At 40.4% G+C, this 17,390-nt stretch overlaps 1 protein-coding gene across 1 annotated transcript; it reads right to left on the bottom strand.

Moving 5' to 3' along the window:
* Positions 1-1,253: 1,253 nt before the first annotated feature.
* ppp5c (protein phosphatase 5, catalytic subunit) lies at positions 1,254-14,801 on the bottom strand. Its single transcript, XM_034097641.1, has 13 exons — positions 14,660-14,801; positions 10,343-10,584; positions 7,807-7,954; positions 7,523-7,644; positions 7,378-7,443; positions 7,129-7,227; positions 6,897-7,002; positions 5,380-5,522; positions 4,427-4,514; positions 4,310-4,350; positions 3,672-3,850; positions 3,501-3,582; positions 1,254-2,371 (listed from the first exon to the last, which is right to left on the bottom strand). The coding sequence occupies exons 1-13, from the start codon at positions 14,763-14,765 to the stop codon at positions 2,309-2,311; spliced, it is 1,485 nt and encodes a 494-aa protein (XP_033953532.1). The 5' UTR covers positions 14,766-14,801; the 3' UTR covers positions 1,254-2,308.
* Between the last annotated feature and the right edge of the window lie 2,589 nt (positions 14,802-17,390).

The following is a 17,390-nucleotide window of genomic DNA, read 5'->3' as shown; positions in this document are numbered from 1 at the left end:
GCTCACAAAAGCATGTTACTCTAGACTCAGCAGGTGCAAAACTAAAGAAGGGCTTCCATATCCGGCAGAGAAGGTGTTGATTTGGAACCCCCCTTATATCTTTGTCCAGGATAGTCACAACGTCACCAATATCACACTGGTGTTGCTTAGTTTATGCTCACCAAAGCATGTTACTCTGGGCCCAGCAAATGAAAAACTAAAGAGGGGCTTCCATATCCAGCAGCCACAACACCTTCTCTGCCGGATATGGAAGCCCCTCTTTAGTTTTGCACCTGCTGGGCCCAGAGTAACATGCTTTTGAGCACAAACTTAGAGACCCCAATGATTAAAATAATGGCTATACAAATATTCGTTCTAGGTAGTAGATTTAGCTCAAAAGGTATACGCTGATTTACATACATCTCTTTCCCAATGTAAGCCAATGGGTAAAAGTATTTTTGGGCCAAAATGACGTAGTGGCAAATGCCATAGTAAGGATGGATGAAAGGCTAACTTTAAAAAAAACGTGTGATCTACCCATACTACCTTCGACGTATTGGGCACCCCTGTAAAGACCGACAATTGTTTGGTGCTTGCTTGGTAAGCACCAGTTTTCGGTGCTTAGAGCCAGATCCGCTACGGTGTGAACAGGAAAAACCGGTGCTTATCAGGGCTCTAGCTCCGAACCGGCCCTGGAACCGCGTTGGTGTGAAAGGGGCATAAGAGGAACTTATGTTACTACCGTATATGTATTGCCCATTCAACAGTGAATTTCATCACAGGATTATATTACAATAAAATGTAATTATTGATCATATTTTAGTATTATTATTTTTGAAACTCCAAAGTAACCAAAGGCTTTAAATTAATGCATTGAAGGAACAATTAAAATATCTTCCTTTGACAGCAGCAGAAAGATAGTTTCAGAATATGGAAATCCTCTAGTGAAGCACAAATACTTTACAATTGTATTTAATTACCTTAATTCAATAAAAGTGACTATCCACTGCTGTACATTTGTGTAGTAAATGTAAAAGAACATTGATATAAATAGGGATATTTAAGCCAAACGTGCCTGGACACATTCATTTGGGAATCTGGAAGTATCTTGTGTGCTTACTCACCCACAAGCTTAAAATAAAAATGAACCTGAATATAAGCTTGATGTGTCCCCTTCAACATCGTTACAGGTGCTGAAGCAAACCCCTGCCCAAAAGGAAACTGTTAGGCAATATTAAATCGCCATAAATAAAGGTCCCAACTTATTTCTAAAATCACTGGACTGGATTTTTTTATTCAATATTTTTTCCAAACATTACACGGAATCTTTAAATGATACAGTATATATATACATACACATCAGTGTACTTCTTTATCTAAAAAGTTGAGGGCCATTAGACAATGCAGCTGTGCGTTTCAAGACAGGATTGCACTTTGGACGTTTGTGTAAATCAACACATGGGTAACCAGGAGTTAAAGGAGTACGGGAGACTTAGAGTGCCATCAGTGTTTGCCTTACACCGAAGCTGGTTTAGAGAGTAGACTGTGCGGGAGCTTGTGTGAGTGGCACAATGATGGGATGAACACATGGAGAGCAGCAATATCTTCCTCAACAGGAAGCAGTGCAAATTAAATGTTACCAGCTACATGACCGAACTAACTAAATACACTACTAATGGCAGACATCACCTTTAAGAGTGTACCCAGAGACAATCAAACTATTTGAACTGGGGTCAAACATCTAATCACTTTTGTATTTGAAACAGTGAAATAAAACTTGAAGTGACACTGTAGGGTAGTTAGAGAAACACTAATAGACATGCTGCTCTTAACCCAGTTAACAATCCTCTGAGCTGTGTACAGGCCAAAAGCACAATGCTAGTTTTCAGAGTCACGAAACACAGTCCTTGTTAAAAACTGAACAATCAATTTCATTACAGATCTTTGGTACATATCAGCTTTTTGATCCCATCTGCTGAGTGTATCGATTTTTTTTTTTTTTAAACCAAGCAGCTCCAAGGAGACTCATCGGAAAGGTTCTTACCAGGTGATGGAACACATGAGCGAATGAACAACCGAGGTGGAGATTTTTTCCAGTTTTAACTGATAACATGAAGGAACAGAGCCAGTTCTGGACTGGTGTGAGTGATCTCTTCCATCTGAACTACGCCACATTATTTTCTGTACACAACTAACTGAAGTTTGTCGGTGGGGATCCCGTAGGGCTAATCATGAGCATGTCCGAGCACTTTAGGGAGTGTAGAGTGGTGGCTGGGATGGTTCAGGTCAGATGGGAGTCTTCAGTGTCACAGACAGGTTAGCACGGCCTCTACATCATCCCCATCTGCATTAGCGAGTTAGCATACGCCATGGGCTTGACATTCGGATGAGGCTGTAAAGGAGAGCGAGACAACTATTAGATAAAGCTTCAACAAGATGAATAAGCTTAAAAATAAAATCATTAATAGCCTTTTGCAGTTAACCTACACACAGAGGTCATTTATCGGTTTTTACAGCGTTTCATTAACTCAGCCAAGAACGTTTTTATTGTCCGTTTGTAAGAGAATCTGTCAACGAATACGGCAAAAACTACCGACCGGAATTATTTATATTTAAAAAAAATAAAAAATGTATTCTCTTGCTGTATCGTTTTTAGTAAATGTATATTAATTTAGTGTTATTCAAATTAATTTAAGTTGTTTTTTATGCTTTTATTTTGAGGCCAGCGTGATCAGTTATTTATTAATCGTCATTGTACTCCAAGATATTGGATCATTGGAATAAACTGCACAAAGATGATGTTCTTGTCTGGACTTTGGATCTTTTCCATTTGTAAGTTTCACTAGCTAGTGCCTCAGCAGTATTTTTCTATGTTCAATTTCTGTTTTATTTCTTTATAATTTTGCCGCAAAAACTGATTTTCAGAAAAACTTGGAAGGGCCAAGAACGAACCCATTGCAATTTAGAGTTGATGGAAATCACAGAACCAATACACACTTTACACATTCTGAGCAACAACATACAACATATCTTCGTTGTGACGTCCATGTTGTTTTCACATAACGACTTCCATCACATTAACACACTCAACTGTGAATACAACTTTCAAATTGGGGTAAAAGGACCGTCTGAGGAGCAAGTGAATGCACCATAAGCCTTGGCCGAGGTCTGAACAAGTGGCAAAATATTCATAACTGAAATGGCTTTGTAATGTAATGTGTCATTACAACTGAAGTTTAGAATAGGTCAACTGCTTAGTTAGAATGAATACAAATCCAAGTTAGCCAAGTTAAAGCTAAGGTAACTGGGCCACTCCGGACCAAATTAAACCCAACTCTTAGTAAATGGCACTATAATAATATGCTGAGGGCTAACCCAAGGTTCAAAATGTTTACAATGACATTCTTGGGTAAATTATTAACAAAAACAAATAATGATAAAAGATAGTAACATATGACCCATATAACAACATTTATAAACAATTTGAATAAATACAAGAGTTTAGAGTGCAGGATACTGACAACAGCAGTGAACTGGTGAAATTCTGGCTTGAGATCTGATCCCCTGAGGTGGATGTATGCTCCTTTGTTTCCCATCTGATCACTGGGGGAAGGCAGAAGAAACAGCAGTTAAAGTAAGCAGCTGTAATAACAGCTGAATCGACACTCGAGTTAGCCGGTAGGAGTACGTACCAGTAGTTGGGTGCCGAGAACACGGTGATGCACTTCCCTGAGTGAGTGACCTCGTAGCCCTCAGTTTTGACCTCGTGACTTCGCACGATGAAGTCCAGATTATTCTGTTCAAGGAAACGCTCCGTCACATCTGGCCCGAACTGACAGCTCACTCCTCGCTTGCTGACTGACCGGCCATTCTGCATGACGGAGAGAGAGAGGTGGAACATTTCTGTTTATCAGACACAAACCACTGGATATACTTGAGCAAAAACACCTAATGAGGTGTTGGGTGGGTGGGAACCAGTGTTAGAAGTATTCACATCCTTTAATGTAGAAAAAGGATCATTTAAAAAGTCATTCATGACAAGTAACAGTCCTGAATTTAAAACATAAATAATATTACATTTATTTCATTATGAAAACAAGCAACAGTCGCAAACCTACACTCCTACGGAATGGAGTATTCGGATTTTGAAAGATAAGAGACAAACATATGCATGTTAAAAAATGTACTACTACTAAACAGGTTCAATTAAAAAAGCACAATAATTCCCTCTGAGATGCGGTAGATTAATAATGGACAGCAGAATAAAAGAAAATACTCAAGTAAACTACAAGTATGTCAAATGTACTTTCCAAATGTGTTAGAGACTGACCTGAGGCTGAGGATCCGACCAGAGGAGGTCACACATGGGACCTGTGGGGGAGAGATGTTGAGATGTTGCATAAAGATGGTTATCAGTGGCAGATGGTGGGTGGGTGTTTGTGTTTACCTGAGTCTGGGGGCTGTCTGTTCCTTTCAACCTTCCTGAGGTCTTCCAGTGTCACACCATCTTCACTGAACAGTCCACCATGCATTACCTGGGGAGGAGACTCAAATCAGGACTGGTTGCACAATATCAAATATTAAACCACTGAAAAAATAATTGACAGCAGTCATCTGTAAAATACGGGTAGATCATGGCTGTGACCCACTAGAGATCATTTCACTAGCTTTAAATCTGAATTAGGGATGCCAGTGATTATTCGATATATTCGTTACAGTATCCATAATCAAATATTATTTTTAAAAATCGATTTTATTTATATATTTTTTTATTATTATTTATGTTTTGGTTTTTTTGGCTTAGTTTCAACCAAAATATAGACTAATGCTAATAATAGTATTAATAATTGTAAATTGCCGTTGGTCACACCACCAGTTTGTTTTACTGTAAACTTGGAGGAAGCCTGCGTGCAGAGCAGACTGCTGCTGCAGCACGCTACACACCATTTTATGGCACGCTATGCATGGGGCCACCTTGAGGGGGTTTCCCGACATGTTGTTTCAGTAAATTAAAGGGTGTTTCATGTTGTCGTTGCTGTGGACCTTCTTAATACCTTGGAAAATGCCGTTTAATACTTTTTAATAGCCTTAATTTTCGCTAAATTGATTTATCAACTTTTAATACTTTTTAAGACCCCGCGGACACCCTGATAAAGTTGGTTGGGATGCATTTTTTCTGCATATTGCAATGTTTTTCAAAACAGGCGGGTGGGTGCGACTGGTGACCAGTGAGCTGGATTGTAAAGAATTTAACCTGCATTTGACAAAATCCTCTCTGAAAAATGACACCTGACTTTGGAAGCAAGTTATCAAACAGAAAGTGGACCTGGTGAACAATAACAACAACAACATGATTGCACAGCCTTGTGCCTGCATGGCGCTCACACTGCCACTGCTTACCAAGACTTTGCCGTTGATACACTGTGCCAGAGGCAGCCACTGGAACACCTCGCTGAACAGCTGGAACATCTGGGCTGTGTACTTGGCTTTGACCTCCCCTTCAAATCCATACATCTGGTTCATGTTGTCCGTCTCGTGGTTACCTGCGTGTAAAAACCCTTATTAGACAACCCTGTTCAACGCTCAACAGAAAGAATGTAATGGAACACATCTATTAAATAAATACCAGTGACATTTAACTGTATGACAAAACACATGACTTATTATGTGACTTAGTTGAATACTTGAGTCGTATTAGTCAAATTGGACATTCTAAGGAAGCTGTGATCAAGGAACTTTGCGCTGTCACTTCCATCTGCAGATAGAAGTCCGGTCAATTTAACGCAAGCAAATAAACATTACATTACATTACATTGCATTTAGCTGACGCTTTTATCCAAAGCGACTTACAATAAGTACATTCGACCAGGAAGACACAACCTTGAGGAAAACAGAATCATATAAGAACATCAGGTTTCAAAGAGCCAATCGTTTCAAGTGCTGCTCAACTTGCTAAGCCAGTCCTTTATTAGTATATAAGTGCTCTGTTAGCAGTTCTTTGTTAGTCATTCTATCGCTCGAAGTGGAGTCGAAAGAGATGAGTTTTCAGTCTGCGCCGGAAGGTGTGTAAGCTTTCTGCTGTCCTGATGTCAATGGGAGCTCATTCCACCATTTTGGAGCCAGGATAGCAAACCCACGTGTTGTTGCTGATGGGAACTTGGGTCCCCTTCGCAGCGAGGATGCAGCGAATCGTTTGGCTGATGCAGAGCGGAGTGCACGTGCTGGGGTGTACGGTTTAACCATGTCCTGGATGTAGGAAGGGCCAGATCCATTCGCAGCATGGTACGCAAGTACCAGTGTCTTGAAGTGGATTCTAGCAGTTACTGGAAGCCAGTGGAGGGAGTGGAGGAGCGGCGTGGTGTGGGAGAATTTTGGAAGGTTGAAGACCAGACGAGCCGCTGCATTCTGGATGAGCTGCAGAGGTCGGATGGCACATGCAGGTAGACCAGCCAGGAGGGAGTTGCAGTAGTCTAGGCGTGAGGTGACGAGAGCCTGGACCAGAATCTGCGTCGCTTTCTGGGTCAGCTGGGGACGCATCCTCCTGATGTTGAAAAGCGTGTATCTGCAGCAGCGGGTTGTAGCAGCGATGTTTGCAGTAAACGACAGGTTGTTATCTAGGGTCACACCCAGATTCCTTGCAGTCTGAGTCGGGGAAACAACAGAGGGGCCGACAACAATAGTTTTCCTTCATAAGAAAACTGGTTTTTAGGTCATGTTTCTGCCGTTGCAGTTCCAGTCGGATAATATGCAGGGAGCCGATCATAATATCAAAAGGGTGATTTCAAAACCTGTTGGGGTTCCATTCGCTATAATGAGCGGCTTCCCGATAATATCCCTTTCACGTTACATCACACATCTGCAAACACTACACAGTACACATGCACCCATAGACTCATGCACAATGTAAGTGCTCTCACCCCGAAGCAAGAAGAAGATGTCGGGGTGGAGCAGCTTGAAGCCAAAGAGGGTAAGGATGACCTCGAGGGAGAAAGAGCCACGATCTACAAAGTCGCCGTTGAACAGCTGAGTTCTGTGGTTAAGCATTACAACACACAAGTATTGAGGATTCTACGAGTAGTTATTTTAAACACAGAATATTAGAAACGAGGAGGAGGACTGCAAGCACAAATGTAGATGAAAAAAGGATACATAGGGGTTGGTCTCTGAGGGTAAGCCGTTCAACTTGAAGATGTTGAGAAGATCGTAGTATTGTCCATGGGTGTCTCCACAAATTGTTATCTTCTCTGTCTGTGGCAAAGAAACATAACATTTTGAACTTTGTGACACTAATAACCAAGTCCTATTATGGGCTGATCAAGAATAGAAGTCTGCTGTTGCTTTGTTGTACATAACACATTAGCAACTTTTAGTTCCTTCCCTTATCTGCAGAGTCCTCACCTCTTTTAACGTGATTTCGACAAGACTTGGTAGTTTTGATAGAAGATCTTTAACTTGCACCAAAATCTGAAAAAGTATGAAAAGGTTTAATTACAAGAACAAGTTGACATCAGTTAGTATGTTTCATTCAAGCAAACATGTTTACCTGATAAGCACACTTTCTGTGCAGCTTCTTCTGGTCTTTGAACCAATCCATCATGTCCTTCATGAACGTTTCTGTGACCTTCCCATCCTCAAGTTTGGGGCCGTCATAGTCATCTTCAATGGCTGCAATATAAGATTGTCTTCATGTCAGAGGAAAGTATATAGATGTGCAGTAAAGAATCAAATGTTTTACACAATCTTAAATTTGCTTTTGTCAACAACACCAATTTGATTGAGGCACATTTCTATTACAGATGAATACTATTAAACATTTGTTCAACTCACTCATGCTTTCGATGTCCAGAGAGTCCACAACAGATTTTTTGATCTCATCGCTGGCAATGGCTCTCTCAAAAGCCTTCTGTTTTACAATCTTGTTACATTCCTGATACTTCATTTTCGCATCCTTGTCATTTGGTCGAACTTTCACTACCTATGGTACAAACAGGGAATTTAAATAAATGAACCACACTGGTTAATCATCAACTGGCAGATAGGGGGCAATTGACTCAGGGGCACTGCAAAGCCCTGCATGTAAACAGTAATACAAGTCTATTTCAGTTTTAATGCCTCAATACAAAATTAATATATAATAAAAAAATCCCCAGTCGGTCACTCTAGTATCCTGTACATCTATAAATACAAATACATCTAGATCCAACCTCTCATAAGGATTAACTCTTGTTTTGTGGGTGTGGAATAAATTGCTCTCACTATGGCTGAGCTTTGTTGCCGTAGCCGGTAGGGGTGTAACGGTATACGTACCGAAATTATTCGGTATGGGCAATTCGGTTCGGGACACGACACGTGTGTACCGAATGAATATAACGTTAAACGTAAAAAATTGAGAACGTGAACAACTTCTTGGAAGTAATCTCAGGTGCTGCGTCGCAGCATTCAGAGTAATTTTCTCACATTGGGTTCAACGCGTCATAGAGCGAGCAAGTCATTTCATTGGACGAGAGGCAGACTATGAGAGCTGGTCACAGGGATGCGTTCAAATGTAGTCAGTAATTTGAGGTACTGTCGAAATGGCGAACGCAGATAAAGTTGAGCTCGAAAATCCTCCAGCATCATTGAAGTCTCCGGTTTGGGAACATTTTGGTTTCGCAGTTACGTACAAGGATGACGGACAAAGACAGGTGGACCGAACCAAAGCTGTTTGTCGGCATTGTTCAACTACAATTGGTTACGCGGCTGGCAATACATCAGATTTGCACACTCATTTGAAAAGGCATCACCTGAACGTGAATATCACCGGTACCAAAAGACTGAAGTGCAAACCCAACTCCCACTAGCATGTAAGCCTCCACCACTCGCAAAAAGTTCAGACCGAGCCAAAGCTATTACAAACGGCAAATATCCTTATGTTGCCATGTTAGCAAAGCGCTACCTGGCTGTATCTGCTACCTCTGTCCCTAGCGAGAGGGTGTTCTCCACAGCAGGAGACATTGTTAGTAGGGATGCACGATAATTATCGGTCCGATATTAGGAATTATGAAGTCATCCCGATAAACCCGATACCAGTATTAATAGCCCCGATAATAGACAATATATTTTTTGGGTAAAAATAAAATAAAAAATACTGCGGTGTGGGTGGATTGGGATGAGGGGCACTTGTTTTTCACTCGGCTCCTCCCGTTTTGCCAGTACTGTGGTATTAGTGGTTTAGGAAGAGGGGAGTTCTTCACAAATCCAGCGCTCCCTAATACTTCGAACCTGATCAGTCACCTGAAACATCGCCATCGCTACGATGGTGTGTTAAAAGCGTACGAAGACAATAATACAATACAAAGTGTGTGTGTGTGTGTAGTTGTGGCGAAATGTCGCTCCTCTGTTTTCATTTAAACAGCTCCTTATATCCGTTAGCGCAGCTAGCTAGCACCAGATGCTAACAACAACAATGCAAGTAAGGTCTCTCTCTCGCTCGGGCCACACATACACACACCCTCCCGGTCCTCCAGATGGCCAGTCGGTGCCTGCCGGTGAGCGTGGAAGTGTGGTCTGCCACAAGCGGGCGGCAGGAGGGGGGCTGTCAGCATCAGCTTGTAGATGGTATTTTAAACTCGATGCGCTCTGAAACTACGGGGCGGCCAAGGAAAAAAAATACACATGCGTTAAAATAATTAGTGGCGTAAAAATTGTTTTTATTATCGGTTATCGGTATCGGTCTTGAGAAGCAGGAAGTTATCGGTATCGGTTTAAAAAAAACAATATCGTGCATCCCTAATTGTTAGTGCCAGCAGATCTGCCCTTTCAGCAAGCAATGTGGACGAGTTAATTTTTCTTTAAAAAAACATGAAAATACAATGACAAGCAAGTCATAATGTCAAGCTGGCTGCTTAGGTACTAGTACAGTTCAAATACAGATTATTTCAGTTCATCGAAATGCTGCACCGTAATGTTTATTTTGTATTTATTTGAGTGAATACATTATTCACAATTTAATAATAATTAAATAACCCTAAAAAATCTTTTATGTTTTGTGATAAAAAAAGATTGCTGTACCGAAGACGTACTGAACCGAACCGTGACCTAAAAACCGAGGTACGTACCGAACCGAAATATTTGTGAATCGTTACATCCCTAGTAGCCAGGTATATTTATATTGCTTATTATGAGAACCGCACATAACACAATGGACAAAAAGATGATCTATGCCTTGGAATGATTGCCATCAAACTCAAAACATTTGGCATTATGACTGAATTCAATTCAGGGTGACAGATTAACAGGCAGGCAAACATCCAATTATACCCAGTTAAGACATGGCAGTTCAATGTGTACAGATACTAAAAGTGAAGTATGATATATTTCTTACCGTATCATAGTCCTTAAGTGCAGCCTTGAACTTCCCCAGTGCCATGTTGGAAGTGGCGCGGCGGTAATACCCCTTGATGTAGTTTTTGTCTATCTCCAGGGCCTTAGTGGCATCAGCCAGGGCGTACCCGTAGCACTCTGTGCGCAGGTATGCCAGGCTGCGGTTGCTGTAGTAGACGGCATTGGTTGGATTGACCTCCAAAGCCTCCGAGTAGTACTTGATTGCATTTTCATAGTCTTTTTCTGAAAAACAAATGTGAAAATAAATATTCACTGTGTGGTTTTTTCAATATGTCAAAATGAAATATGTCAGAAAGATCTGCACAGCCTATTTTGTGCACTTTGGGAAAAAGATATCACAGAAATCACAGTATGCCTACGACGAAGAGGCAGGGGTGGTGCCAATCTATGCAAACATTACAAGGCTACAAATGCTAAGTAGCCAATCACAGCCATGATGACACATTCTTTTTTCATTCCCACTCTGTTTGGCAAACGTAATCGCAAAATATAGCATTTTGTACTGTCGACAGTCAGAATGCAGAATGTGATTTTTCTGAGAGAAGAAAGGTTTGACTCATGGATGATTTTATTACTACCCACTTTAGTGTACTTAATGGCATACATTGATTTTTGAATGTGTAAGTCAGTTATACATTAAACACTAGATAATATTCTTGTTTTTATCAGCAGACAACACACTAAAATCAGGTTTTGTAGTAAACTCAATATCATTATTTGTTTTGCTATGTTTTCTTTCTGTGTCTTTGTATGCACCATATATAGCAAAGCAAATTCCTCTTATGTGTAAACCTACTTGTTAATAAAACTGATTCCGATTAAACTGCCATCATTCTTTGTAGTTTGACATGACAATCTTTCTGACGTGAAGAATAAATACCGTTGATATCGGGAAAGGTGATAACAAATGTACACTTCTGTTGCCCCTTGACTAGGAGTCACAATGAATCTTCCCTTTCTCTGCTCTGACTCATAAGTGTACCTTGTAATGCCTGGCCTTTAGAAACTACAACAGGAAGTATGTCGAGAGAAATGATCTATACCAGGGGTAGCCAACACGGTGCCCGCGGGCACTCACTCGCCCGCAGGGGCAACGTGAGTCACCCGCGGGGTATGTTCTAAAAATAGCTCGCCAAGCAAATCCAAAATGTATAAACTACACAAAACAAAAAAGTAAATGTAATTAAAATTATCTACCCATAAACGAAACCTAAATCATAGCGAACTCTAAGATAAGATAAGACTTTATTCATCCCGAAGGAAATTGTTGTGCCAGAGTAACAGTAACAGTAACAAAATACAACAAACACAATAAACACAGCAGAAAAAGAGCAATCAAACATCCACCGACAACATGAAACATAGATGGTCACACAATCAATGCAATCATTATTAGCAGTATTCAGTAGTTAGTAGTGCAAAAATTTAAACGTAGTGGCAGTTACGTAATTGCACATTATCATAACATTATTAATAATAATACTAATAATAATAATAATATAATATAATATTGCACATAGTTATATATAGCTGTGAGAGTAATTGCAAGGATGTTAATTATATAGATGTATTGCACATAGTGTTGGTGTGGAAGTTCTCAGTTCTATCTACTTACTACAACTCTATATCTATCTAACACCCCTCCTCCCCCACCCCCAAAATGAATATCGACCAATCACGTTCTTGCTTGATTTGCTGCACCAGCGTTGCAGTCGGGAAGAAATGCAATGTGGCACCTCCCCGCTGATTTTCCTTCTGGCAGAAAACATCAGCCCCATTGAACAGCCTATCGTGCCAGCCTATACAACACATGAGGGCAGAGTTTTACTCTGTGTGTTGTAACTTGCATATATATTTATTGCACTTGATGCACAGCACACACATGGCGTAATCTCCACTGGGGACATGTCCCCCGCACTTTTCGAAATCCCGTTTGTGTCCCCCCACTTTACAAATATGTTTATTATTATTTTTTAACGCAAGCCGTCATCGCCACGGAGGAAAACACAGCCGAGAGAGAGAGAGCACTTAATGTAGATAAAGTAAGAAATCATTCCAATGTGTACTATAGTACAGTACAAAAAACTGTTTAAAAGGTGAATGATTAGTAAAATATGCATAAATAAAAAGAAAGAATGCCAACTACACTGAACAAAAATATAAATGCAACACTTTTGTTTTTGCTCTCATTTTTCATGAGATGAACTCAAAGATCTAAAATATTTTCTATATACACAAAATAACCATTTCTCTCAAATATTGTTCACACATCTGAAAAAATCTGTGATAGTGAGCACTTCTCCTTTGCCGAGATAATCCATCCCACCTCACAGGTGTGGCATATCAAGATGCTGATTAGACAGCATGATTATTGCACAGGTGTGCCTTACGGCCCCTACACACGGCGGCGTGCGTTGCCGCTTGGCGGTGGGCGTGTCTTGAGCTTGGGGAATCAACGCGAGCAGCCCGACCAACAACCAACCACATTAATGTCCCGCCCCGGACATACAAAGCAAAGCATTCATGCTACATCCATGCTGGCTAAATATACTGTCTATCCTTGCTAGCTGTCCATTCAAACGAAATACACTGGATATAAACTCCCCAAACAAGCGAAAACCTACCAGTTTCCCCCACTGTCTTTGCCACCTCCCCCCATGCCTGGCTCCTCCGGTTTGTATCCCTGTATGTTCCCTACCGCCACGATCATTTTCTCCTCCTTTTGTTGACATATGGAAAATAACTGCGGTCTGGCTCCCCCAACATACACCCGGTTTGATTGGCTAGTGCTTGTACTGTCAGATTTACATACGAGGGATTTGATTGGCTGACGCCTCCCGAGGTGGCAAAAGTAGCACATTGCTCTACTTTTGCAGCGAGCACCTCGAGAGAAGCTACGCTTTGCTCCCACAATGCAGTTCGGCGAATCGTGACGTCACCCCATTCAAAGTGAATGGGCAGAAGCGTTGAAGCGGCAACGCACGCCGCCGTGTGTAGGGGCCGTTAGGCTGGCCACAATAAAAGGCCACTCTGAAATGTTCAGTTTTATCACACAGCACAATGCCACAGATGTCGCAAGTTTTGAGGGAGCGTGCGTCCGGACCCCCCTAGAGGAGGTGAGGTCCGGACCCCCCTAGAGGAGGTGAGGCCAGTCCACCCCCAAATAAAGCAGGTTAAAATAATTTAATTTAATACATGTTCTTTTAGTTAACACTGAAAACGGGTCCCACAGACCCAAACAGCACACAGGTTAAAGGTAAGCATATAATAATGTTAAAATGTGCTAAATATATACACTGCAAAAAACAAAAAACGGAGTAAAAGTAGCCCCCGACTTGTTTTATTTTTTTAAAGTAGCCCTCATCCTACCAAATGTTGGTGACCCCTGATCTATACCCTAACCATATCATGTATCATTACAACATAACCATTCTGCATATTGTGTGTTTAAACGGATATTTTGATGCATTGTACTTTATTTTTTGCTCATGCTTACCTGGTTATTCAAACATAATCGTGTTTTTTATTGTTGTATTTTTCATATGTTTGTTGTAAAGCAATTTGTAACACTAGCGCTATAGATAGACACGTTATTATCTTTGGCGTATTGTTATATCAACTGACTGGAGATTTACTTGTAACAGAGTATATTATGATTTATTGCTAATTTGACATAGTAAAGTATTTCAGTTATTAATGTAAAACTGATCATTTAACAAATTCTTAAAACAAAACGGAGGAACAAAATGTACCACATTTTAAAATACCGCCTAATAAGAAGTGGACACACTTAACTATGTCAGTAATATTTGAACGCTACTATAATGCGCATGCTTTAACCGAGGCTCAGGTGCTGCTCACACGCGCCCGTTTGCTAACTTCTAGAATATTCTAGTAAATGTATCTGAATCTCACTTTAAACTACATAGGACACTGATAAAAAAACACAAGAGTGAATACAACATGCCAGAATCCTATATAAAGTGCTAAATCCTAGCATGTTAGCAGTGCACTCCACACGAAACACGTGACGGCATGGATTTACATCGATGCTGCTGTACTGGCTGCTAGCTAGTGTTAGCAACTAAATCCAATTCAGTGCAGCCTAATACAATGAATGGGGTTTACAGCTAGCATGCTTTTAGAGCAGTGTTAGCTTAGCTGATCCTAAGCAACCGGTAACTATTCGGGGACCATGTTTTCATACCTCTATGTCGCTACTGTAATCAACAGTAACACATGTGTCTATTAAACCCAACTGATATAATCCATTGACTTGACATGCGTGTTGTATTACCTTTAAAGTACTTATTCGCCTTCTCCTTCAGCAGCTCTGCATCATTACCTCCCTCCGCCATCTTCTTCTCACTGCCGTATTCCGATCCGTACGCCATTGACTGCATGGTCGTAAAGGTCGCAAAGTGTTTCTTCTTTTTTTGGCTCAAAATAATAAGGTTAACTGTAAATGATAGAACCATTATGCTGCAGAAATATTAAATATATGGACATTTGATGCTTCATTTATCATTTTAGTCGTAAGAAATATGTTTGAAAACACTATGGGTTACACAATAAATATCCTACACGATCCTACAGTATAAAATAAATAATGCACAGTGTTATTACAAGTAATGTAAATTATGAATTGATTATATTATATATAAGTGTCAGTGTCAGTGTTATACATGTTATTGAAATGTAACGGCTACTTGAAAAACACAGCTTGCACTGTGCTTAAAAAAAAGTAATATAAAGAAAAGAAACAGAAATATAAAAAACTTGGTTCAGATTTTGTCAATAAATAAGCCGAATGCAAAACAATACTACATTTGAGTTTGGACTTTGAATCGTGGCTGAACCTATCTGTGGTCCTTCCTGACTCTCATCATACTACTTCCCTGATGGCTCCCACAGCATTGTTGACATCCTCATGGATTCATCTTCCTATTATAGACACATGCATTATCAAACATTCGGTCTATATGCTGTAAAATGTATTATCTTTTCAATTTACACCCGACATCTATTGCACGTCTGTCCGTCCTTGGAGAGGGATCCCTCCTCTGTTGCTCTCCCTGAGGTTTCTCCCATTTTCCCCTTTAAACTGTGGGTTTTCTCCGGAAGTGTTTCCTTGTACGATGTGAGGGTCTAAGGACAGAGGGTCTAAGGACAGAGGGTCTAAGGACAGAGGGTGTCGTATTGTCATACTGATATTCTGTACAAACTGTGAAGTCCACTGAGACAAATGTAACATTTGTGATATTGGGCTATTAAAATAAACATCGATTGATTGATTGATTGATTGATTGATTGATTGATTGATTGATTGATTGATTGATTGATTGATTGATTGATTGTGGCTGTGTTTTGTGTTTCCCTTTCTTATAAGAATGTTGGTGTCCAATAAGTGTGTATATCAGAAGTAAAGTCTGTGGGGATAGGTTCTGAGACTGTAAGATAAAGACGATGACATTTCAAAGATGAAAGTAGAAAACACCAAGCAGGATTATTTTCATTTGGTTTGGTTCTCTTTAGTTTATTACCAGCAGGGGTCAGAATACACCTTCACTGAAATGTCCATGATATTAAGCAGCGTAACCGGTTTGTTTAGACTGCTAATAGAGTGAACCACACTCATAGGGGTTAACCAGAGAATACTTCAGATAGTGAGTCATTTGTTACAATTGAATCATTCGTTCAATATTAGGTACATGACTCATGTTGGAGCCATTTTTAAAAAAATAAGACTTTAATTTACTAAAGTCTCTGACTAAACCTCAATAATATTCCAATAAATTAAAACACAGGCTTATGAAACAAAAGCACAGCCATTTCCCCAATGCCTTTGATCGTAATCCTGATGCCTCAAGGCTTGATGATGTCGAGGAAGTTTCCTGCCTTCATCTGAATGCAGCAAACTGGCAGGAAACCACAGATATGCTGATATCAGAATCAGAATACCTCTATAGTCCCACAGAGGGGACATTTGCATCGTTACAGCAGGAAAGAGCCACAGACAGCTTTCTGTAACATATGTTAAAAAAAGTAATAAGTTATGATATAATAACATATATATATGGGGACAAACATGGCACAGGTGCATCACAACTTTACTCACTGACACATGGCATCTGACGCACTCTAGCCCTCAAATAACTGGTTTGCAAAAACATCACGCAACCTTAAGTAGAAACACACCAAAGCTAAAGCACCTTTCCTCTGCCTGAAACTCTACACTGTTTGTAGTAAAAAAAAAGTGCTGCGGTCAGTGCAGGAGAGGGACATTTGTCTTGTGTGAAGGAAAAGGCTGACCTTTGAAATGTAGGCTTGCGGCTTGGCGTGTTTTGGTTTTAGATGGTTAAGGGTTAGAAGTTCAACATAATGAGAGACGTTCAAGAGAAGCATGTGACACAGAGGATACAGCCCAGTCCAGTCTGCAGGCTTGACTCACAAGCGGCGTCCCGCAGTGAGGAGTAAGAGACCACGCAGCCGGGTGACTCAGTGTGACCCCTGGAGAATACTTACCAGGGAGTGAGTTCACTTTCTCTTAGCAAGATGAGTCGCCCTCTTTCTCTGAGCCACTACACGTCTAGCTCTGTGATGGTCTAACCCCACTGTGGTGTTCATGCCAAATTTGCCCAATGTTTTACACAGTGGTGTAAAGTAGATTAAGTACATTTATTCAAGTTATGCTACTTTGTACTTCTACTCCACTACAGTTCAGAGGTAAACGGTGTACTTTTACTCCATGTATTTAATACCTTTAGTTACTTCACAGATGTGGATGAATGATGTGAAATATAATCAAGTGTTGAATCAGACTTTAGTTCCACCTGGAGTAAATCCACCAGCTACCCTGCAGTCTACAAAGTCATTCAAACTAGCTGCACCTTCACCAGCTCTGAGAACACTTTCACGATCAATCATTATAAACATATCATATATATTATTCTGAAATGGACCAATCTACATAATGACTACTTTTACTTTTGGTACTTTAAGTATGTTTTGATGCCAGTACTTTTGTA

This window comes from Pseudochaenichthys georgianus, chromosome 13 (genome assembly GCF_902827115.2).
Source record: "Pseudochaenichthys georgianus chromosome 13, fPseGeo1.2, whole genome shotgun sequence".
Classification (NCBI taxonomy): domain Eukaryota; kingdom Metazoa; phylum Chordata; class Actinopteri; order Perciformes; family Channichthyidae; genus Pseudochaenichthys; species Pseudochaenichthys georgianus.
This window is presented reverse-complemented; position numbering and strand designations above follow the sequence as displayed.